The sequence below is a fragment of the Helicoverpa zea genome, chromosome 5 (genome assembly GCF_022581195.2).
Source record: "Helicoverpa zea isolate HzStark_Cry1AcR chromosome 5, ilHelZeax1.1, whole genome shotgun sequence".
In the NCBI taxonomy this organism is placed as follows: Eukaryota; Metazoa; Arthropoda; class Insecta; order Lepidoptera; family Noctuidae; genus Helicoverpa; species Helicoverpa zea.
Window position 1 is genome coordinate 6,947,074 of NC_061456.1, and position 24,218 is coordinate 6,971,291.

General features: G+C 37.9%; 1 protein-coding gene across 3 annotated transcripts; it reads left to right on the forward strand.

Annotated features, from left to right (window-relative positions):
* The first annotated feature begins 3,648 nt into the window (after positions 1–3,648).
* Positions 3,649–24,141, forward strand: LOC124630321 (PR domain zinc finger protein 1). Of its 3 annotated transcripts, none has more exons than XM_047164175.1 (9): positions 3,649–3,945; positions 15,967–16,048; positions 16,585–16,842; positions 16,947–17,063; positions 17,316–17,357; positions 18,135–18,283; positions 18,373–18,473; positions 18,559–20,778; positions 21,017–24,141. In XM_047164175.1, the coding sequence occupies exons 2-9, from the start codon at positions 16,040–16,042 to the stop codon at positions 21,310–21,312; spliced, it is 3,192 nt and encodes a 1,063-aa protein (XP_047020131.1). In that variant the 5' UTR covers positions 3,649–3,945; positions 15,967–16,039; the 3' UTR covers positions 21,313–24,141. The 3 variants fall into 3 exon arrangements, with proteins under 3 accessions (XP_047020131.1, XP_047020130.1, XP_047020132.1); XM_047164174.1 differs by lacking the exon at positions 3,649–3,945 and adding an exon at positions 12,260–12,647; XM_047164176.1 differs by lacking the exons at positions 3,649–3,945; positions 17,316–17,357 and adding an exon at positions 12,260–12,647.
* Positions 24,142–24,218: the final 77 nt, after the last annotated feature.

Genomic DNA, 24,218 nt, shown 5'->3' on the forward strand with positions numbered 1-24,218 from the left:
GAAAAATCAATTCTTCGTAGACTAAACAAACTGTGTCAAATCTTGAAACACTGTACTTGAAACTACTTCACGTAGCATGATAAAGTAGAGTATAATTCTTAGGTTCTTTATCAGATTTTTTGTGTACCTTTCTTTTGTCAGTAAACTCTAGTGTACAATCAATTCTTAGTTTCCTAAAATCGCAGGCACAAGTCGGATGATAGTTGATTTGGGCTCATAAATCAGTATGAAGATGAATGGAAGACACACGTCACAACGATTAGGTATTTGTTCGGTATCAGACCGACTTTGATTGAATACACTATTAAAAAAAAAATATTTTCCTACCAAGGGCCGACTAAATAGTTTACAGTGTGCGCGCAAGTCAAAGCACAGGTTAAAATCATGACTGAAAGCTTCAAAATATACTTCTTACAAAATATGTTGTGGTGTTAGAAGATTAGCTATATGTCAGTACAAGTAACAGTTAATCTGTACCCAACAGTAACTATAACACGTGGCTTGGAGTCACGCCAGGCGGTTGCTGCTAACAGCTTTGCTCAGTAAAGGGGAATAAACGACCAGGCTTTTACCAGCTCGTGATTTGTCACTGTTTTATCCTCCTATATGTACTACCAGTAAAGAGTAGAAGCAAACTTGAATGGCTATCAAAATTATGTTGCATATGTAAAGTTTAGTTTTCTTTAAAATGTTTCTAAGTTACTAAGTTCCGTTTGGTAAATATTATAGTTCGGCCATTCAGAGAATGCGTTCCTGACACGTCGCGATTGAACTGACGACGTAACTTTGCAATGGCGTTGCAGTTACGATAAAAATATTTTTGCTGGTTGTTTACCGTTTTAACAATTGAGGAGCATTAAAACAACATTATTATATCAATAATCAATGAATGTAGTTACGTCGTCAGTTCAATCGCGACGTGTCAGGAACGCATTCTCTGAATGGCCGAACTATAACACCCCTATTTATAAGTAATGCTACGAAATATATACTAATATATTAAAGATGAAACCTGTTTTTGTTGGTTTGTATCCCAAAGGCTCCGCAACTACTGGACTATTTTGAAATATTCGTTCAATTTGAAAAGCTACAGCTAAAGCTAAAGCTACTCTTCTCGAGTAACAAAGTATATTTAATCCCCGTACGGGCGGTAGTTTCTATAGGACGAATGAAACCGCAGGAAAACTACTATATGTCATATTTGGACGATGTGACTCTGCCTGCTGAATAGAACCTTGAAAGTTGCAAGGCATTGCCTGCAACTCTTAGCTCTAATTACATGTAATATGACGAAATCTTGACATATAAGTAACCACAGGAAAATTAAAAAGTCCACAGCCTCTTTCTACTGAAATCCACGTGATTCATTTTTCCAGAAGTTAAGCTGGTATTCACTATTTCCTGCAGGTTTTAAAACCCCAGATCTAGGTATTACTCAACCGTTTAATATATTCGAAATTGCATCATTCGAAGAGTCATAGAATCCTATCTAGTAGCATTGGCTTTTTTATATTTACAGTAGCAGTTACCCGCGGTTTTGCTCGAATACCTTAGAAAAGACTTCCCATACCGGGATTACATATAGCTTATGTCACTCGGGAAGAGCTTTCTACACGTGGAAGAATTTTTCAAATTGGTTATGTAGTTTCGGAGCCTTTTGGGTACAAACAAACAAACAAAAAACAATCTTCTGTATCATATTAGTAAACTTAGATTGCTGATTTAGTTTACTACAAGAATAAAACACAATAAAAATAGATGGTACCAAAATAAACTTAACCATCCTATTTCTATGACTCAACAGTGTAGCCAAGAAGCCGAAAACGATGTACTCTTGCGAAAAAAGTGTGAAATTGTTTAGAAGTAGAGAATCCGCGTACAGATCGTTGCTCTTTACAGCTCGACTACCTCCGCCTTGAGCCGCTGTTGTGAATATACTCGTACTTGCAATATTAATTGTATTATGTAACATACGGCTCTTTAATAGTATGTGTCCTGATGAATTTGTACAGGAAATCGGATGTGAGTTGGACCCAGTGAACCACAAACGTTTAATAAATCACAATCCTAAAAAATCAGTTCAAATCAATACAATACAATATTCTAAAAGCGTATTACTAATACACCTATGAAATTAATATGCTCACTTCTTTTTCATTTTAATTTTTATTAATAATCAAATCATTAGCAAATCAAAATAAAATAAATATAGACTTCTATTTCACGTGCTAATTATAATTCCGCACTATTATTTTAATTTATATTTCCTAAAGCAATAAAAGTGGAAGACACCATAAAGCCCAACGACATTATGATGTCATATATTACAGATTCTACAGATTCCTTGCAAAATTCTAAAACAAGCTTAAGATCAGAAATGTCATATGTGAATATTATGTCAAAATTATGAATTATATGTAAGTATATAAATAAATCGCTACTACAAACAACTGTTTTGCCTCTTTCCTCGGAAAATGCAGGGCTGAAAGGAAGGAATTTTAAGCATGAATAAGAATAAGAAAAATAATACAAATAAATATTAAGTCAATGAAAATCATAGAATAGGTCCAGAAAAACACTTCAGACCCTCATTTTTTACTCTATGATTGAATTCTGATTGAAAGAATTTAACTCTATGATTGAAGAAATCAGAGCAAACTTTTTAGGACTTCCTCTTCTTATCGACTAATCTGCAAATTTAATCATCTCAGAAGCTGCCAGAGTTCTCTCAAATCTGCCTATCACTACAGAAGTCAGTCTTGATCAGTGACAAACCAAAATCACGTCAGTCGATGGGCTTCAGATGTCTGTCACAAACACACCCTCAGGTGTCATTCGCATCCTGTCGTGGAGACCAAATCAGCTTGTGTATTACACATTAAACCAGTGTAGGACATTGGCTTCAAGACTATGTGGCATGTTCATATTGATGTATTATTTTTATGTAGGTTTCTGGTGGGTTTTAGGATTAAAAAATACGAGTAATTATGAAGATTTACTCAGTGCTATGACATAATAACTGTAACGCCTAAACCTCATACGCTCTATAATTGAACTAAAAATATGAGAAACTGGGACTATGAAGGTTTCGTGGTCTCTATCATCAAATATTTTCTTTCTAACTCTGACGTTAAGAGCTTGAAAGCTACAAGTGATGCTTACAGAAAATAAAAATGGACTTGTGTGTGCTTAATGCTTTACACTTTTCCAGTGTTTTCTGTCGTGATCATTGAATATCGTGCAACCGTTAATCACAACGATCAAACCGCAGTATATCCAATATCTCATTGCTGCGAGAACAGAATCCAATTATCACCTCACAGTCGCCATGTTTTGAGCGCTCTGTACTGATTTCAGTTTCAGCGAAATCAAAGTGTGAATTAGGCAAAAAAAAATTGCCACTTGTACTAGATTATCTTGTCGATACAGGAGTAAGATTCACTGTCAGCTTCGACCATGGCATTGGACGTGCGGGGGTGTGTGAGACGCGCGGGGGGAGAAGGGGGCGGTGGTGCCGTCTCGCTCTGGCGAAGCAGTTCATTCACCCGCGGTGAGTGCGGAAGAGTTGCGCGGGCGCAGGTACCGGCGGGCGGACGCTGTACACGGGTAGTCGCGCAGGAAGGACGTCTCCGACCATGAACCGAGCTATATTTTATCAGTTATCCGGAGGTGTCGGTGCGCCACGCCGCGTCGCAGTACGCTCCAACATGACCCTCTAATATTACGATACTCAGTGACGTTTTGCATTTAACTAGACTGAAAGCAACATAGATCTCAAGATAAGACTTATTTTTATAATTTTCTTTATTTTTAAGTGACGGTTTTCTGTGAGGTGTGGATTTATTTTTAAGTGTCAGTGAAAACATAAACAAACATTTCCCATTAGGATTTTACAATTTGGATTTTCTTCTATCTCTACATCGCATCAGGACTGTAAGCCTAATGGTTAGTACACACATATTTAATTGTAACTTAAGTATTAACATAGTTTTAAGTTTTGTAATCATTACTTTTATAATCAAGCAACTTACGAATTTCTTCGCGCAATCAAAAGACATCAACGCGCGTCTTCGTTACTGCTTACAAATAATTAACGCTTACAGGGTAATGGAGGTTTTATGGGTATTAGTAGATATGAAATAAATTACTAAACATTGGAGTACTCATAACTAACACTATAATAATTTCAATGATAACAGACCAAAGTATAATATGTAACATATTTACAAAAAAACTATTTTTGACCACTCGACACTTAACACTGAGATATTAGAAATTATGTCACTTACTTATTAATTATGAGTTAATTCAAAACGAAATAAGAAAACATATTTTCTAGCTTAGTAACAATTTTACAATTTATATCAATAATGCACTAACAAAATTGGAGGGAAAATAAATTAATACACTAAAATAATTAAAGACGACACAAACACACAAACTAAACCCAGACTAAACCAATTCAATTAACAATAATGTATACACCTCCAAGACCATGTTCCCATAACCATTACACAACAAAAATTTCAAACACATCAATATTCAAGGAGTCCAAGTTTTTTGGGCGGCAATTACAGAAATCATAACATGCGAGGCTACACGCACACATGCGCACGTATTGTTGTTGCCTCGATGTTAGCAAAAACAGAGCCTTGAACTTGTCAGGTTCAAATTCAAGGCGAATCCGTCACGTGGTCTGCCTACGCCAAATTACGTAATCCCTGCAACGTTTATGTAATGCAGACTCTTTTATTTATGACTGCATCGATCGTTCTTTTGTTATTTATTTTTAGGTGTGTAAGGAAATTATGTATATTTAGGTCTGAAAGGTATTGCGTCTTATACGTCTTTGTCATTCATATGTTGTTGAAAGCTTAAATGATTGATACAAAGAACTCTTTTATGGTTTTGCTCTGAACGAAGTTTCTTGAGGGAAATTGTAATTTTTATGTTAGGTGGTTAAGAAAAATGAAGTCATAAGCAAAATCGTTAGTCGCAGATATTTTTTCTCAAAAAAAACACTGACTCATCAAAAAATGCCATTACAAAAGAATTGAAACACACAACCAAGTTATGTCACATCCAAGTTCATCTCTCGTGACCTTCAAAACAAGATTGCATCGAACACCTTTTATTTTAAGCATATGTATTGAATGAAAGAACAAATTAACCCGCCATGTACATAAATAAGTATTTGCGTATTACATGAAGCACGAACACTTATGTAGATGGAAGCGAAAAAATAATAATTTAAGCAGCTAAGGTGACAAGCAAAAGTGTGTCTTAATCGCAAGCGCAGAAGTTATGAATTCGCATGCGCGCGCGCCGCCGCGGTTTCGGCAATGACAATGACAACGACCGATGATATAACAGAAGGCTGTCAAACCCGTGAAAACTCGGTCATTGAACCGCGCGCTCGCGACTCAGCCCCACTTCTCGACGCTTTCGCTCATGCGATTTTTGTATCTACGACCTACAACATAAAGTTTAATTTCATTTTGATAAATAAAAAAATATATACAGTTAAGATGTAGACTGAAAATGCTTGACGCAAGTAGATATATGTTAATATTTATTTCGCTCTATATTGAAGCCGACATACATAAACAAAATAGACCTGTGACGTGATGACATATTTTCCAAGACCCACTACGGCTGTTCTCCCCTAAAATGATTGTAGGTATATTACATTACAGTACATTTTACAAGGTTCATTCTTTTTAATTCCTGTACACTTATAAACTGGATTCATTTACTTCATAATGCATTTCATTTTCATTTTTAATGAGCATCTCACGTGAAGAAAGTTTCATTTCATTACAATATTATACTACTTAAATAGACCTTAGTTTAAATAGGACCAGTTCTACATTGCATCCCACAGGAATAACATTCAAAATTATTAGATTTCGATATGTATGCGTCTTCAAACAGAAAAAGCATCCGAGAACTGGAAGTGGCGAGGTCACTGCCATCATTTCGATTTAGTTGGTGTTGACATGGCTGCGGCAGGAAGGTCCTTGATGGGTAGAAAGTAAATGTTGAGTGCAACACACGCGCGTGTCGGGCGGGAGTGCGGTGGGCGCGGGGGGGGGGAGGGGAGGGAGTGTAATGCGTGGAACCTGTTCGAACAACGGTACCTCCGTATCGTGCCCCAGGCGCACACGCACCCATTATGTAATAAGTAATAACCTTTTTCTCGCTCGACTGACTCGTCCCTTCAACATGTGACCTTAACTTTCAATAGCGATTTGTTTGTTTTTATTATGCTAGGTTCAATCTGATTGCGTACACACAATGTATTTTTTTTAGTTCAACGATCTGATAACTTTAGCTATTACGAGTTTATTACCGATTGCATGAAAAAGTGTGTTAACTCACGATTACATAGTTGCAGATTAGCAATCCGTAGAATTAAATCAGATTACAAGTTCACTGAGTAGACACTTAACTTAAATGTGCTTTTAAAAGCCTGAATACAATGATTCACTTATTCCTAGCATGAAAGTAAGCCAATAGAAACGAACAACTTAACTACCGAGAAAAAGAGACATCAACTTACAAATGTACATGCAAAGCAGACTTGCATTTGTTTAAACTCTTCTTCAATGCAAGTGTTGCAGCCGCTTAACGTGATAAACTATTTATTATTCCGTATAAGTTATGAAAGTAAAGTTGCAGGAAGTGCAGTAGCACGTGTTTACAAAAATATCGATGACAGTGTGTCCCACATGCATATGAGTAGCTATAATATGTATGCCAACAGCCTTCCGGTGCCAGCAAAGCAACGGTTACCGCACCATAATTTGTAACAAATAGACTTACATAGTACCACCATCATTGTTCATCTATTATTAGTCACCGGCCGCTATTGTTGCAAGGAAAGTTCAAAGGGAATTTTATATTCATCGAATTAGGATTTTTATACTATAACAACGAACAATTTTCAACACTCGAATGGTAACAACACTAGAACAAACAAGTTTTGCATTAAGTATATCGATACCGCAAATGTGTATCGACAATTGAACTTACACTTAATTTCCCTAGAGAACCAAAAGACAAGAATTTTCCGAACCAACTGGCAACTATCTAGTATTAGCTGCTGCATACTGATGTACTGAACAGTTTTGCAAGTATCGTCAATATTTAATCAGTTTTACAAGGCATTTAAATACATATGACAATAATTACGTAATTTTATGAAATATAACAAAAGTAATGCATATGTGAAATAATTAGTATATAAGTCACAATAGAAAACATACTTTTACTCAAATTATTTATAAAAAAAATCACAACTTTGCGGAATCAATAAATCAGCATAATATAAATCGGAAATGAAGAAGTCGATTTTCATCATGAGTACATTTTCCTTTACACCTCGTCGATATTAAACCTGCGGGCGATGGCGCGTCCCGCAGGGCTCTGATTTCACCCTCCTATTTTTATTTTTTATCGACACGACCTAACGGTAGTGGGATGAAATAGGTGCTGCATGAATAAAATCGTCTGTTTAACTTTATACTGTGAATGATTGCATCTGTATATGTACATACCGATGTATGTACAATGCATATTTATAGATAGCCAACATTGTATCAGAGAGAGCTCCAAGTCTTATCAACAAGGTATCGTTAAAAATGCAACAGTAATAGATTGCATATCCATCGCCTGCCTCCATGACAATAAATCATTCCTTTACTTAGCTCTTTCCATTTATGTGTTTAGATAAAAATCTCCAAAGCAGGGCTTATATTTTCTTCCCCATATCAGTTACCTACTTATTTATGACCCACGCAAGCTTTTCCCACATCGAAGCAAGCACTTTACACATTTACCTCTACATTCTAAGAAACTAGGATAACACAAGTGCATACATATGCAGTTCTGTAATCCGAGTCCTGTTGATCAGCACATTGTTTTTGCTTAGCGGTATATTCCTATGCGTGTTGATTCACAATCTATGAATCACTGTACCTAGTCGTAAACTTTATTAGTAGCTGTGCTCTAACAGGACATGCTTAATATTTTGAGCAAACTATTTTGCTAAGTTGCAGGTGCGTTTTCCACGGTGCAATAATAAATAGATGATCATATTTCATATTCTTTTGATAGTCGTCTCACACAGATCTAACGGTACCACCCTATACAAAGGCTCTGCGGTCCCATCATATTTTTTTTCCGGATGCGGGGCCTACCTGCGATTTAACCATACACTTGACGTTCCTTTCGTTTTTTTTGGAGGTAGTCACCATGGATAATCTCTTTATAACTTGTTCCTATTAAAATTCCCGTTTTAAATGCCCACTTGCCCATTTTTTTTCTTTTTGCTGTCTGTTTTATTTCTTTTCTATAGCTCGTATAAACTACATAATATTAAACTAGACATAAAATGAAGCATGTAGATTTGATGGTGTGCGGAACCAAAACTAACAAAGGAAAGTAAACCGTCGATGCGGTTTGTTCGATCGATGAAAGTAAAGGCCTGAGTAGACGGTCGAGCAGTCCCGTTAGCCGGCCCGAGCTCGGGCTCACGGAATACTAAACGCTGACATACTGCGCGGCTTTTGACCCTAGCCACATTCTAGTCTAGTACTTCAACACCTCTGTGCACCAATTCATCTAGGTATCAACCTATTCTGCGAATTGTTAACAGCAATACGCTCAGGTGCAATGAAAAAAATCAAAAAAGACGGTAAACATTCCACATTTTTATTATTTATACTAACCATAAAGTAATGTAATTAGCATGGAAGCAATTATTATTGTGGGTAAACATGCCCCATAACTAGCCTTGGAATATCCACCCGTCAAAAGCAATAATGTACCCAAATAAAAAACATCGTTTTATTGCAAACGATTGTCTTCAAACTGTTTCTCGTCCTTCCTAGACTTGCATTTTTTAATGGCACAGATGCATTGTTGTTGCCATTTCGTGTTTTCTTAAAAAACGCACACTATTCAATTTGCTAAAAGCAAGAAATGCAATTTGTGCAAATGGCACTTTTTAGTGCGTCCTATTATATTACTGACGTAATTGGCCATAAAACACGGCCGTTCGTTGTTTCTCGAATACCTTCCCTATCTCCACGACCTTCATTATTTATTGAACAATCGCACAAATGTGCCGACAAAGGAAATTGCACACTTTGTGCTAAAAGTGAAAATCACTCACAAATCGTAAAACCTTCAAAAGAGAAGGGAGGCAGCAGCGGGTGTCGGGGGAATAGAAATTTTGCCAGACTTATCGGGACATTTAGTTACACAGTAGCTATGCTGATAGAGATGTAGGAAAGGACAACGACCCTACGCAAAATTCGCTGCATTGGGCTAGGTCTAGTGCATGCGCGTATGTAGCGGTATGAACGCGGAAGCGAGGCGAGCGGGAGCGCGCGATGCGCCCGCTCCCAGCCAGAGCGGGAAAAACGCATGAATGAGTATTGAAGCCTACCCCAAGAAGGGGGAAATCGAGTTTGCACTGCGGGCACCAGCACTTGCACAAATATACACGAACCCTATACATTATACTAAATAAGATCAATAGCGTTTCACCATCAAAAGTTTAAACGCAAAGCCATGGGACACAAGTTTTGTTGGTGAGCTGAGAAGTGGTACTTTGGTATGTTATGCTAAGAATAGGACATTGAATGTAAAGCTTAATGAAGCTAATAAAGGATGTAAGGGATCGTTGTTTAGAACTTTTTCAGGAAACATTTTATATTTCAGAACCCTGAAATGATATCCCAGTAACCAACACTGAACTTTTTATCTATTTAACACGTAGTTTCACTTAATTCCCAGACCATCAAACAAAAAGAACTTTTCTAAACTGATGATACTTAGAAGCTTAAACAATTTGATAAGTATGATTACGGAATTTTACTGATCGTGGAGTATACGAGTTAAGTACAAGAATTAAGTGTATTGATTATTCTTATTTATTTGGCAAAGATATTTGGTAATGTGATCATTCATTAACGAAAACAAGAAAACATCCAAACACCCATTCAAACCAAACTCCAAAAGTTTACACGTCATTATGCAATAAGAGCCGTTTAAGTTTGCATTACAAGCCCAAAGAAAATTGGTGATGTGATGTCAACGACCGTGTGCCCAATACTCGTACAGAAAACGCATTTCCCGGCGCACACGAGCGCAGCGTGCGATTTATTCGCGCGGCGGCGGCGGCGCGGGCGGAGGCGGGTGGCGGGGCGCACTGGGACGAGGCGGCTGCGGCCGTTCACCCCGGAAGATTCAGTGTTTTGATACCGCTCAAGCCTCCGCTGCTGCTGGAAAACTGCATTTTCTTTGATGCGCTTCGCTTTTCACGCTCTAATTGACCGACAATCGGATAATTTCGTTTTTAATGCACGATTTGTCTCATGGGTTTCTTTTACAACATGTAAGTTGTGACAAATCAATATGTTATTTTGAAAATGGGATTAAATTATTTTGATATTACATTATAATCATATTACATAATACACAACAACACATTTCATAATGTTAAATAAGATCACCTCTTCGACAACACTGAAATAATAAATCATAATTCGTACACTATTTCTATTTATAAAATAAATCTCTTATCCATAAAGAGAATTTTAATTAGTCTATTTGCTCTTAATTAAGAAATTGTTTATAAGAATGAACATATTACTTGTACATATTAATTAGGTCTACCAAATATATCTTATTTATAATCGTATCTAATTAGATCACCCTCACGATTACTCAAACTCCTATTGAAGTCAACGAAAGAATTTCAACGCAATGTTCCTATGCTTATCCCTTAAAACCCATATTTCAACTCCTATTACAAACACCGTCTAAATCGATAGAGGCTGTGACGATTGCGTTTAGATGCAGACGTGTATTGAACCACTGAGCCTGAAAAACGTTTTGAGGTAGATCACGAATTATAGGAAATTGCCAGACGTTATCCTAGGTCGGGGAAGCAAAGGGTGCGATTTACACATAAATATAGCTTTTCGGAGGGGCGCTACTGCAAACACAAAAAGAGGGTGTCTGAAAATTACTGGTTGTTAGAATATATTACTACGTATCCATAAACCTGATAAATACATTTAAAAAAATAATAATTTTGCAATCAATCTAAAACTGATATATTTACATGTATCAGATCTAATAAATATTCATCGAAAAGCAAAGTACAGCAGCTAAGCGTACGTGATTAATAAAACTCATTGAATAAGCGTTGTTTAAGTGTCGGCAGTGAACCGTCTGTTCCTCTTTGCAGCTGCTAATAGATTACGGGCCGTAAATAGTGAAATCAATATTGGATAATGGTAGGTGGCAGGGTGCGGCGTGCTGGTGCAGCCCGAGAATGAGCATCCCTACCACGAACTTCGTTCTCGAATACACTACGAAAAATTCACATAATCTAAAAGTATCAAAAACTAGTTCAACAGTTACGAAGTTGTTTGATTAAAATAGTACAGAGATAGTTTGTTACGTAAAGGGTGCAATCGAGTATCGGAGGTAAAGGTGCGTGCAGGCTGTGTCGACGACCCGTGAGAGTGAAAGCGTGTTCCGGGGAGGCGCGCAGGCCGCCGCCCGCCCTGCATGGCTTTCGCTGCCGTTCTCACGACACCCGCCCGCGACCACGTTGTTTTCAACTTGTATTAATTAGCGCTCTATGAGCTGTGGCTATGAATAATCCTATTGTGAATTATTATAATTATTTTGTTGTGGTTTAGTCACGCTGTTCTTTAGTTTCTGTTATCGAGGAATAATGTAATAGACTTGTCAGTGATTTATTAAACACAAGTTCTGTGATGCTCCACTTTAATGAAACATGTAAGTTTTTCCTCATTCGTTAAAAAGCATACGACGATATTTTAGTTTGAATAATAATATGTGTGTGGTGTATGATATTGGCATAGAGTATGGGAGTTGTTGTCGGCGCGTCCAGGTCTCGCAATGATCGTCACTAGTGTTGGTGGGATCGAGAGCACGGTCACGGCGCACGCCGCGGTCGCCACACTACGGAAGTAATGAACTTGAATGCAGTCCGCGGTCGCAATGCGCTGTGCCGTCCCGCTCTCCTCTAATAAGAGAATAGGAGGCGCGAACGTGACGTACTCACTGCATTTGCTGTCAAATTCGTCCGCATTCTCCGTCACAGGCCGCTTTCGTCGTCGATGCGTTTATCGGAACGAGACGCGAATATGTGTGTCGATTGCATTCTCGACGTCGTAAAAGTGCATCTAGGTCGGTGGGCATAGCGGCGCGGCTCTCGGGTTAGTGCTCGACGCTCGCCGGCTAGACGTGAGGCAGGTCGGCAGCAGGCGGCTCGCGTTGCATAATGCGCAGCGAGCTCCGCCGGCGAGCACGGCGACAAGACGTGTCGGCGACCGCGCTTGCCAGCCGCTGAGCGCCGCGCGCCAGCCCCCGCGCGACATGAGAGCGGCGCGCCGGCTGCGGCCCCTCGTCCCTCTGCTGGCGCTGCGCATCCTGCTCGAGTACCTCAAGTCGCTGCACCTCGCTCCCGCCGCCTAGGCCGCCACCAGCTTACTGTTTATGCACCAAAGACGATACTACCCTTTGTTTATTCGCGGAAATACTAACAAAAAGCGCGCAAATTATGAACACTATCTCCAGAACGATGAATATTTATGATTGTAAGTATTAATAATTTTTTCGCATTTTTCCTTGCACTTCTGTTTCCGCATTAACAGAAGTATTCAGTTTAAAAAGTTTAGCAAAGTCTATATACAATTAAGTTATATTACCAATATAAGTATATTGGTAATACAAATTTGAGTTATAAATCTAGAAGCATTTTAACGAGTTTTACAAAAGTGATTTTAACGGCTCGATTTCCTGAAATATTAACCGCGAGTCGTTCGGTATATATCAGTGCGGAAGTTAATTTAGTGGGGATAAATATGGGTAAACCATTCTGTATTACAATTTACATAAAATAAACGAATTGGTTTCCTTTTAGTGCATTCAATTCCGCGTTTATATAACATAATCTTTATCTAGCCGATAGGTACTCGCTATTTGTGTGCCTACGTATTAAATGTATTATTAGCCTGCAAGGTTAGGTGTTCCCGTTGCACTCTCGCATGGCTATGTAACACTTGTATGCAGTCATCAGCGGTATTTTACATCATCACTCTCATTACTGACACTTTTCTATACGCGACCTTGCACTTTTGGCTCGAACATTACAAACGTTTTCTGTCGTAGAAATCGAAAATGATTTACAATGTAAATACATTACGTAATTGTATTATTTCAGTATCCGACCATTGTAAGAATTAATATTGTCAAACTAAATGATCAACTTCCGCGATCATAAAATGCTGTGCGTACTTATTGTAACAAACTTCGATTAGAAAATAAGAATAGCGATAAAGGAACCTTGTGGAGTCCTAATAGATCAAAACAATTGATTCATCATATCGTATAATCACTGAATAATAAAGCACAACGTCTGCTCACATGGACCGTTGCAGCTAGGGTCTTGTGGCCGCAAAAATATGTTACAATAAATTTTATTCCACATAAAATAATTAACTTTTCAATAGTTAGTTATATATTTATTTAACAACACCAATTTAAAGGAGCTCTCTAACCACCTCCTAAGAAACATGACGAAATCTTTCTTTTCATGAGCGTTACATTCTTCTTCTAGATTTTCCTATGTCTCTTATTTGATAGGAATTAAGAAACGTGATATTCTCTTAATGAAATTAATTTGAATTGAATCGTGAATTCTTTTTTTCATGAATAACATCAATAATTTCGTAATTTTAATTAATCTAAATCATGATCTAAAAGATCACCACGAATTAAGAAAATAGTGAGAGAAAAACTATATGAAAAGTGATAAGCAAAAAAACAATTATTATTATAAAATCTTGTAAAACCAAAACGTGTTTTAAAGTACTTTCTTATGAAAGGAAATTCTAAACAAGTGATACTTAACAAGTATTTTAGTGCGTAATCAAGTAGTCAAGAGTTAAAGTTTCTCTATTATGTTTTTAGTAATTTTCCTATAGCATACCTATATTATGACTCATGCTCAAAAGCATTACGTTTATAATACCACTCAATTATACTGCCAAAGTAGCAATTCTGACCATAGAGGCCTTTACGGTAGCAATTTTAAAAAAATCTTCTTAAATGGGAAGGTGGTAGCCCTAGCGTGGTCGCAACGTGCTAGCGTAAAGGGCAAGTTCAAGAGCGAGCGCATCATGCGCACGCCAAGGTTGCTTCCTGGTGCGCGCGCGCCGATGCGCTGCGGCCGTGCGCTACTGTGCGATGCGATAGTGCACTATGCGCCGCGCCGTAATGCACGGAACATTTTCACATTATGTATTACATTTATTGCATTATTGAAATGTTCTGTAAAAAATAAGTGATTTTTAATGTCAATGAAATGCATGTTTCTGTATGTCGTTTTATGTCAAGCTGGATCAGGTATGTGCGACTCCAATTTAAACGTACGATAATTTCGGTTCCATAAAATAAACGTTAATCTAAAATAATCTTAATAAACATATAATGTGAACCCATAAACATTATCACCAACTTTCTCCGTGAAACTTGCATAATTATAATGAGTGGAAAACTATTAATGATATCACAATGTTTACGCTTTATATGGAACAAAATCGAATGTAATAGTCGTATGAGCGTTATCATGAGAGGTACAAGTACCAAGTAGTGGTTGCCGGGCGGGGTTGCGTGCGATGTGTGACATTGCGCGGACGCATTGCGCAACCTGCACTCACGGTCACGTGCACACTTCCTCCCTCCTCTCCCCCCTACCACGGTGCTGTGTAAACATCAGCCCTTACGCAAGATATGCCTACACCAACTATTATCCAATTCATTCTGTAACATTTAGAATTTTCAGATGTGTGTTCATTTTTCAGATTATTTTTACATAATGGTTCATAATATCTAAGTATTCATAGGTTTTCTTTGTAGAAGACCGTTCTTCGTTATGAAATGGGATGTAAATGTGTATTATGATATCTGTAATTAATTCATTAATAACCGGTTATTTATACAAGTACAAAAATGGTACGTACATAAGTACTACTATACCTACAACAAATATTTAGTGATGCACCACATTGGTTACAAAACTCATACATAAAAGCATTACAAATGCACCGCATAATGTTTACAATACGATGGTCGCGCCAGCATCGGCGCTTGCACAACAATTTGAATGTCAAATGGGGCCGGTTTGGAAAACAAAATTTTCGTTCTCATCGAGAAGAGTCGTTGGCCGCAAGCCTTGCTTCCGCAATTATGCAATGAAATGTTGAACTTCAACGTTGCCTCACTGCACCTACTCGGAATGCATTCTTTTACCAAACTGTCCATACTTAAACACTTCGGTAGAGTTCCATTTGTTTACTTATGACGCTGTTCCGTAACTTGTATTTTTTACTCAGTGATATTCTGAATTGTAAATATTCGAAAAACAAACCTTTTACAAATTCTGGAAATTATATTGGGATTGCCTTCGGGGATTTTCCGACCGGATTCAGAGAATTTTGCTGATATTTATTTTGAACCGAATTCATGAAAATTATAAAGAATTGCAATTTCATGACCAATTCAGAGTTCCGTGTTCCATGTGAGTAGTGCCAACTTGGCAAATATTCAATGCATCTACCGTCAACAGAGCAAAACGCGATCATTTTGATATACCTATATTTAAACTAATCTCCATTACCGTTGCCATCGTAATTCATGAACACTTTTATATCTCAACTGACATTATTATGTAATAGATGTTCATAACATTACCAGTTGTACGATCGTTTAAGGTTTTCAATGAATTTCATAAAGAATAGAAAATTGTTTAATGTCAATGCAACAACATCTGCAGTTTTAAATTTATATTTGATAGAAAATATGTAAAAAAACTACCTTTTTTGTTTATAATAAAATAATTGTTTATTGTTCCAGGTACAAGTTACTTCAATACGCAAAAAGTAATTATGAGAATACAAAATTAAGAGACCAACAGAAATAAATCAAAATGAGACTGGTAAGTTAATTTCGTAATACCTTATTACTTAATTCAGTTGCATGTGAATGTCAGTGCAGGCCGATTTTCCTATGAAATATCTAAGTATTCAATTGAATTCGTTGAAAATATAAATAGGCAAAGGGGAAGTGTCGGTGCGCAGTCGAAAGTGCGCACTTATCACAAAACTGGGTCAGTAGTGGCGCCGCCCCTTTATCGAACGTTGCTTCTCGCCTCTCACTTAGAAAACTCAACTCTTTCTAGAGGAAAATAACACTCAAAGTTAGACGACGCGGCGGGAAATGCACACGGCTGTAAAGAGGGAAAATGCATTTCGTTACGACGTTGTTTGCATATTTTTGGGGTCTGAAAATTACTGATTTGCAGAATTATAGTGTTAAATCTTCACTCTAGAGATAACGTTCATTCTGAACATTTATTCCGGTAAACATGAACATTACTAAGTGAATGAAAAAATAATTACCTATAATGATATTTCAAAAGGAAAGTGTCGTGAAGTGAGAGATTAAAATTAACATGGACCGTATTGTCAACAGTCAACTAGCGAAGAAGTTCCAAGCACAACGGTTGTGGGCCGCACCGGGAGTCCCGGTGGCGCGGACGTGGTGAGCGGCGTGTCGAGCGCGGGCGCATACGATGTGACGCGCATGCGCGAGGAGGAGTTCGAGAGGCTCACCGTGTACATCGTGCCCGACGTGCCATGCGAGCGCGGCACCGCCAACCGCGCCGAGAGGACGCTCCCGCGCAGCCTCGCCCTCAGACCATCTGCAGTATTATCCACTCCAAATACACCGGTAAGACATCCATTCAAACCTTTGACCCTTTTATCTATCACCCCATCATTTCGTCGGTGGCTCAAAATGGACTGGATCAAACTATATGTTCACATAAATTGCAGACTGAAGGTGTTTGGAGTATAGGAGTAATACCACGGGGAACACGATTCGGGCCCTTCGAAGGCACCCGGACACCCAACAAACCTAATGACAAAGTCTCCTGGAGATATTACTGGAGGGTAAGTGTTGCTATAAGTCTTATACCTGTCATAATCAAATCATATGAACCAGTATCGCAACCCGCTTTGCTTTTATCATTGTAATTTGGTTGAGGCTTGTATGATGTATAATCTGTATATTCTACAGCACAACCTTTTAGATCCTCAACTAAGCCGACTAGACTAATAAACTCTGGCGTATTTTATAATGTATCTGTTTACAATGCACTATTATTTTCTTCTTCAATTAACCGAACTCTCTCTTTGGGCCAGGTACAGGAAACTGTGAGACATCATACTTATGGAAATATTAAGGTGAGATTGGGCTTTAAATTCAATACCGGTGGTGGTCATACGAAAGTATTTTACCTAAAACTTTACACTTCAGATAGGTCCCCAATATATTTATCAGTAACAAAAGTTTGTAAGATACGGAAATTGACACAAATAGAACATCGTTTAACGTCACGCTGAAGCTAGCTATTACAAATATTTGATTAAAATTTGCTAGTAGGCAATGTCATAAACACATCACGATGCATGTCGCTGATACCCTGCTCACGGCATTAGATGAACCCTCCCGTATTGTTCGAAGATAAATTCATGTTGAATCGCGTTATCTTCCGCGTCCTACATTACCTCTCGAGTGACATTGCATCTCGTCCTTGACTCCACTACACTACTATAATGTAAGCGCGTCGCTATCAGTTGCACGCGCTCTGTAAATATCCTGCACGTGCCACGTGCACGAATAACATGTGTTTAGCGCAATTATATAACTTCGACTCCAAACATACTCATAATAAGCAAATAAACAAATGATTGCATTATAATGAGAAAATTCTCAGGCCGTAAGTGGTATTGATAGCCGATGATTACGAACAGCGAGTAATTACTTTTACAAGAATGAGTTACAATTTGTTCAGGAAAAGAAACAATATTTTAATTTGAAGTCTTGCTTATAAGCAGCGTGGAAAGTGAAAATCGTTAACTTAAGTGGAAATCTTTGATCGTTTTGAAAGTTTTTAAGTTAGTTATCAGTATGATTGTGTTTATTATTCCTTAGCTAAATATTGTTTTAATTAATTGCAGATATTCAAGGACAGTGACTATTATTACCTGGATGGGTCCGACACGAGTGTAGCAAACTGGATGCGATATGTTGCATCTGCGTATTCTCTCTCGGTGATGAACCTCGTCGCCTGTCAGCATCAAGAACACATATACTTTTACACTATCAGGTAACACCACTTCACAAATACTGTTATCAAATTGCACTTATAACCACTTTTAAAGTTCGAGATAATAAGCCAATGTTTTTACTTTGCAGGGACATTATGCCAAACGAAGAGTTGATGGTGTGGTATTGTAAAGATTTTGCAACCAGGCTGGGCTACGATATCGATCCGGAGAGAGCCACCTACTCTATCTGTAAGTATTTATACATTTGCAACTAATTTCACTTCAAGAAACTAGGCCATCAAGTAATTGATTTAATATTGATTTGTCTTTGTAGGCAAAGAAGAAACGATAAAGAAGGCGTACGGCCTGCCACCCGCACCAGTGCACCCTGAAATTGCCTTCAATCACATGAAGTACGTCCTGGGATTGACGAATACGAAAGAATTGCTAGAAGCTGAGATCCCTAGCCGACGGCGAAAGCGTGAGGCGACTGATAAACCCTTTCATGAAAATTCAACAACAGTACTCCGTGAAGACGCCAGATGCATCAACAAAAATGACAGGGTGGTACTCCGGGCAGATATATCTACTAACATCATTCATAACAAAACAGAAAACTCAATTGTGAGTGAACAAAGATCATTATCACCGACCAGCCTAATGCCTTCGCCGTCTCCGGTTAAAATTCATAGAGAAAATCCTACGTTAATCATCCATCAACATAAAGAGAGCACATCTCAAGTAGTGATACACCAACTCGAGAATCCTAGGATTCAAAGCAATAGATCACCTGCCCAGTGCCAAAACTTGAGAGACATGCGTGGACCATCACCAATGGCACAAAATAATCAAGATAAATTAGGAAGTAAGTCTCCAATACTCACTCATTGTGGCGGACCACATTATGAACATCAGCTGACCCCTAACGACGGATCGGTGCGATCAGATGAGGGATACCATAGCAATGGTTATCACGATGAATTCACACCTCCTGAAGATTCAAGTGATTCTGATGTAGAAAACTATGTTCTTGACTGTTCCAATAAAACTAATGAACCCAAAGAGACAGTAATAGTTCAAAAAATTGATCAAGATATGCACCGAAATGAATACAGAAAGGTTAAAATAAAAATGCCCAGAGCATATCAGTATCAAAATCACAAAGATATGGACTGTGAAAGTGAAAAGGAGTTGGTGATTGCTGAGGAAATTCCCAATACTCCACAAAACTTATCGCCTCCAAGACGTGATCCCGCTACATCGACTGTCATAGTATTAGAATCATCTCAGAACACGGTGGTTCCTTTAAACAAGCCATATTATGAAGACGGTGCTATTTCACCTTCGCCGCAGCCAGCTTTTATGAGATATTCTCCACCAGATACAAGAATACTGGAAACAATATTAACTGGCAACAGAATCGATACAAATAATAATGATCCCAACCGGCGTCAGCCAAACGCAACACCACCTCCTTCATCTCCAACAGAAATGGCCTATTCGTATAAGAAGAGTCAAAGGTACGGCAACGCCTGCAGTCCAGACTCCAGCTCTAATTTAACTCCTCTGCCATCGCTTCTGCCACTACCACAGCAGCTGCCCACGCCAAGCGCAGCTTCTATTTATTCATCATCACCACCGCATACGATCCCACATACTACAGAAATTAGGGAAATCAGAGAAATTAGGGAGATCCGGGAGACACGTTATGAAAGTCATTACCCCAACTATTCGTACAACTTGTACTCTCCTCCGAACTCTACAATTATAACTCAACTGGGTTCACCACCCAGTAACTACTCACCAACAGTGACGTCATCTCATCAATACGAGCGATCTCAGAATGTTCAAAGTAACCACCACTATCCATCCTCGACTAGTGTTATTACACTTAAAAACTGTTCACAATTAAGTTTGATTCAAAACACAAATGTGAATAGTCAACTGGTTCCTCAACACGGCAGTGTCAGTCCCGACGGTTCATGCGGACTTATGGGAGCACCAATGAGTCCGGGCTCACAGTCCTCACGAGGCTACAGGAGCTTACCATACCCGCTCAAGAAAAAGGACGGAAAAATGCACTATGAGTGCAATGTCTGCTGCAAAACGTTCGGACAGCTTTCTAATTTGAAGGTGCACTTGAGAACGCACTCTGGAGAGCGGCCGTTCAAATGCAATGTATGTAGTAAATCGTTTACGCAACTTGCACATCTACAGAAACATCACTTAGTACATACCGGGGAGAAACCTCACCAGTGCGATATTTGCAAAAAACGATTTTCTTCAACATCGAATTTAAAAACACATTTACGCCTGCACTCAGGACAAAAACCTTATGCATGTGATTTGTGTATGCAGAAATTCACACAATTCGTACATTTAAAATTGCACAAGCGGCTCCATACGAATGACAGGCCATACGTTTGCCAAGGATGCGACAAGAAGTACATCAGTGCTTCTGGATTACGCACCCACTGGAAGACTACTAGTTGTAAGCCGAATAATATTGAAGAAGTATTAGCAATCACGAATGCAGCAAACACTGAATGCATTGGTAAGTTAACTTTTGTCACTGATGTATTTTCTTTGAAACTGTTTCGAACACAATTTTTTTATTTGTTTTCAAAATTTCCAAAATTATACCAATTTAAAATCAAATGAAAGAGAATTAACGCGATCACAGTCGCGAGAGCAACTGCAGCGCGCTGCACTTTCTCTTCGTAGGTGAACCGCAACTTTCACTTGCGCTCTCGCTGAACGCGGCCGATTTCATTTTCGCGTGCACTTTGCAGGTACCGTCGACAAAGACTGCCACGAAAGAGAGGGGCACGAGGCATACGAGGTGCACTCTCCATCACAGGGAGGGCTGGTGGGAGCCGGTGGGGCGCGTGTCGCAATGTCGCACGGCGAGGTGGTGCTGGGAGGGCCGGCGCACTCCACCACGCCGCACCTGGTGACGCACGGGCAGCTGTCGCCGCACGCGTACCGCGCGCTGCCCGAGCACGAGGCGCACTACGCCGCGCCCGCCGCCGAGCCGCGCGCCAGCGTCATCGAGTCCAGCCAGCCGCTCATCATCGAGTGCACCTGAGCCCTGCTGGCGCACCACGCACTCGCCGGACGCGTGTTTCCCCGCCGCATCATGTGATTCCAGTCTTGTGATCTATCGAAAGTATTTCGTATAAACATTTGGACGTGCGATTCGTCCCTTGCAGTGGCTATGAGATTACGATATAAACTTTAAGTTGTACATTTTGTAAGAAATATTAGGACTTGTAAATGCGATGCGATATTAATAAGTACTAAGTACTTGAGTTGTGTTAAGTCCTTCGGGAAGTGTATCATATTAGGTTAAGAATTTAAATATTACATCCAAGATTTCAGCAGCCTCTGTTTATACTAATGCTCAATTTTATAATTATGTATAATTAGAATTCTATTGTAAATAGGATTTTGAGACATCGACTTATTTAATTTTTTATGCGATTACTGTATTTACCTACTTCCAGATAAAAATATCTTCACTATAGAATGTTTTCGTGATTGAAGATAATCCGTAATGATTTGTTGTTCAATTTTAAGTAGTGTTAAATATCAGCACGTACATAAAAGTGTAACTATAATTAAATTTCACCAAAGAATATCTGAACAGCAACAGAGTGCCGAGCGAATACTTTTTTGTGAAATTATTTCAGATCGGTCCGAAACATGTTATTAAAAAACTGATTAGCGATAAGTGCCAAAAGCACGTTTGTTTTTAAGTTAAAATAAAGAGATGAGCGTATAGTATTTTTAAATTGTTGTTCCTAATGAATAATCGGAAAGTAAGCGCATAATATGTGCACCAACGTAATTCTAATGTTATTTAGATTAAAATTGTCAAATTGTGTACATTATCCCTACGCTAGAACAAATGGTGCTTCACATCGTAGAGTAGTGGTCGCTGGCATCGCTCGCGCCGCCCGCGCGGGGCGCCGATGGACATGTACTACATTGTAATGTTAATTCACCGAGTCTACTAGTTACTATTCTATATTCCCAAGTAATTATGATTCTCCTATTCGAAAAGGCTGAGATAATTAAATGTAATGTAATGTTTGGCAAATATTAAACGTAAGTAAGTGTTGGTTTACATGATGTGTAACTTGTGCAACCGTGGCTTGAGTAACAGTTCGTGTGTAATATTGTGTATTCACAGCTTATACGTGATGTAAAACCAAACGATAGCGTTTTGTATATTTCTATTGTTCATACGAATAAGATTTTTACACGCAATCCTTAGTAGATTTATTATCTGTATATTTTCTACTGTTTACAGGGCAAAAGAATTTGTACTACAGCCAACAATTTGTAAGGCTTAAATCGTGTTTAAAATCATGTTAAAATTTCGCTGATTTCGACGTTGTATACCAATACCTGAAAGATTGTTTAAGGTTACAATTCTTTGGTCAAGTGGCATCTATTTCTTAAATTATTCTTCAAATGTTTTAAGTAAAAGTTTTTGAGATCTCTATGACGTCAACTATATTAATACTTGTACCTAATTGTGGATTAGTGAACTTTCTAATTGAAAGAATTGTGATATTTTTTAAACAATCTTATGATTATTATGTTGAATTCTTATTGATCGCTATGGTTATTGTTCCATATTGTAAATTAAAAATTGTCTTTAAAAAGTCACTCTTATACACATTTATATTTTCCCTGATTTTTGTATAAAGTTTGATTAATTAGACTTTATGAATTCTACATATTACCTATTTATACATTATTAAAAAGTAAAAATACAGGGTTCTTAATAATGTGTATCAAAGGTCACATGACACGCAATGAAATTAACAGAATTTCTTGAAAAAACTGCAATTGTAATGTCACAAAATAGTAGCTGACAGATTTTTGTCCGAATACGACCATTCTTAGTTACTTCATAATTATCCTAAAGAAATTGCTTTCAAACGTCGAAATCAACATACGTCGATTACATCTCAAAATCTACACTTTTTCGTAGAAACTAATATGTAAATATTAAATAAGGAAGATAAGTATTGTTGAGTGAGTTCAGCACAGCATGTTGACTACGATATTGTTACATATAAATCTCGTTGACTTCTCGCCATTCCTTATATTGAATATTATAGTTATAGTATTTTGTTAGATTTTTTATTATAGTATATCTATTTATCTTTCATGTCGTATCACATTGCTGTTGGACCACTTAACAATAATTAAATTCTTAATTTTTAATTAATTATACACTTTGTTAATTTCAATACCTTTGTTCATCAATTGAATGCAAAATTACGTAGACCTCGAACAGCATCCAAATTATTTTGTACGGAAATACAATAGTAAAGATCGCACAAAACTCGCACTAAGACATAACTAAAAGAAACTTTGCTGAACAGTACGTAGGTACAATAAACCATGTTATTTTATTTGTTTGTTGGATTTGGTCTATTTTCTTTACTTTTGTAAAATGTGAACCGGTACTTAGCAACTTATAAGCACTGTAAATAATTCCGATGAATTATAAAATAATATGGTATATTTTTAAATTATTTACATGTAATGATATTTATCAGTCACAACCTACGTCATCGTAATTATATTTCAATAATGTATAAAATTGACACCTAAGAGAGATTGATGGTCATAATAAATAATATAAGTACAATACGTTACTTGTGGTACAGCAAGGTAAGCAATATTATCACTGTATGTATTTAATACCTTTTGCTACTATTATGTATAAATATAATGTACTCGCATACACCTCGTAAGGAGTATAGGTAATATTGTAAACTACTTAATGCGCCAGAAACTTACCTACATACTGTAAAGGCCTGTAATTTTGTACACCTTGATCAATAATAATTATTTTACAACACCAAATTCATTAAAACGGGAGTAAAAATATAAATCATGGTTTTATTACATGTACCAACCCAATATGTTCCATCCCTATTTAGTAATTATCAACAAAATAAAACGCAAGTT

Excerpts from the sequence above, each read along its gene's own strand:
- LOC124630321 (XM_047164175.1), top strand. Across the intron at positions 18,284-18,372 it reads ATATACTTTTACACTATCAG|GGACATTATGCCAAACGAAG; the intron begins GTAACACCACTT and ends TTTACTTTGCAG. Across the intron at positions 18,474-18,558 it reads GAGAGCCACCTACTCTATCT|GCAAAGAAGAAACGATAAAG; the intron begins GTAAGTATTTAT and ends TTGTCTTTGTAG.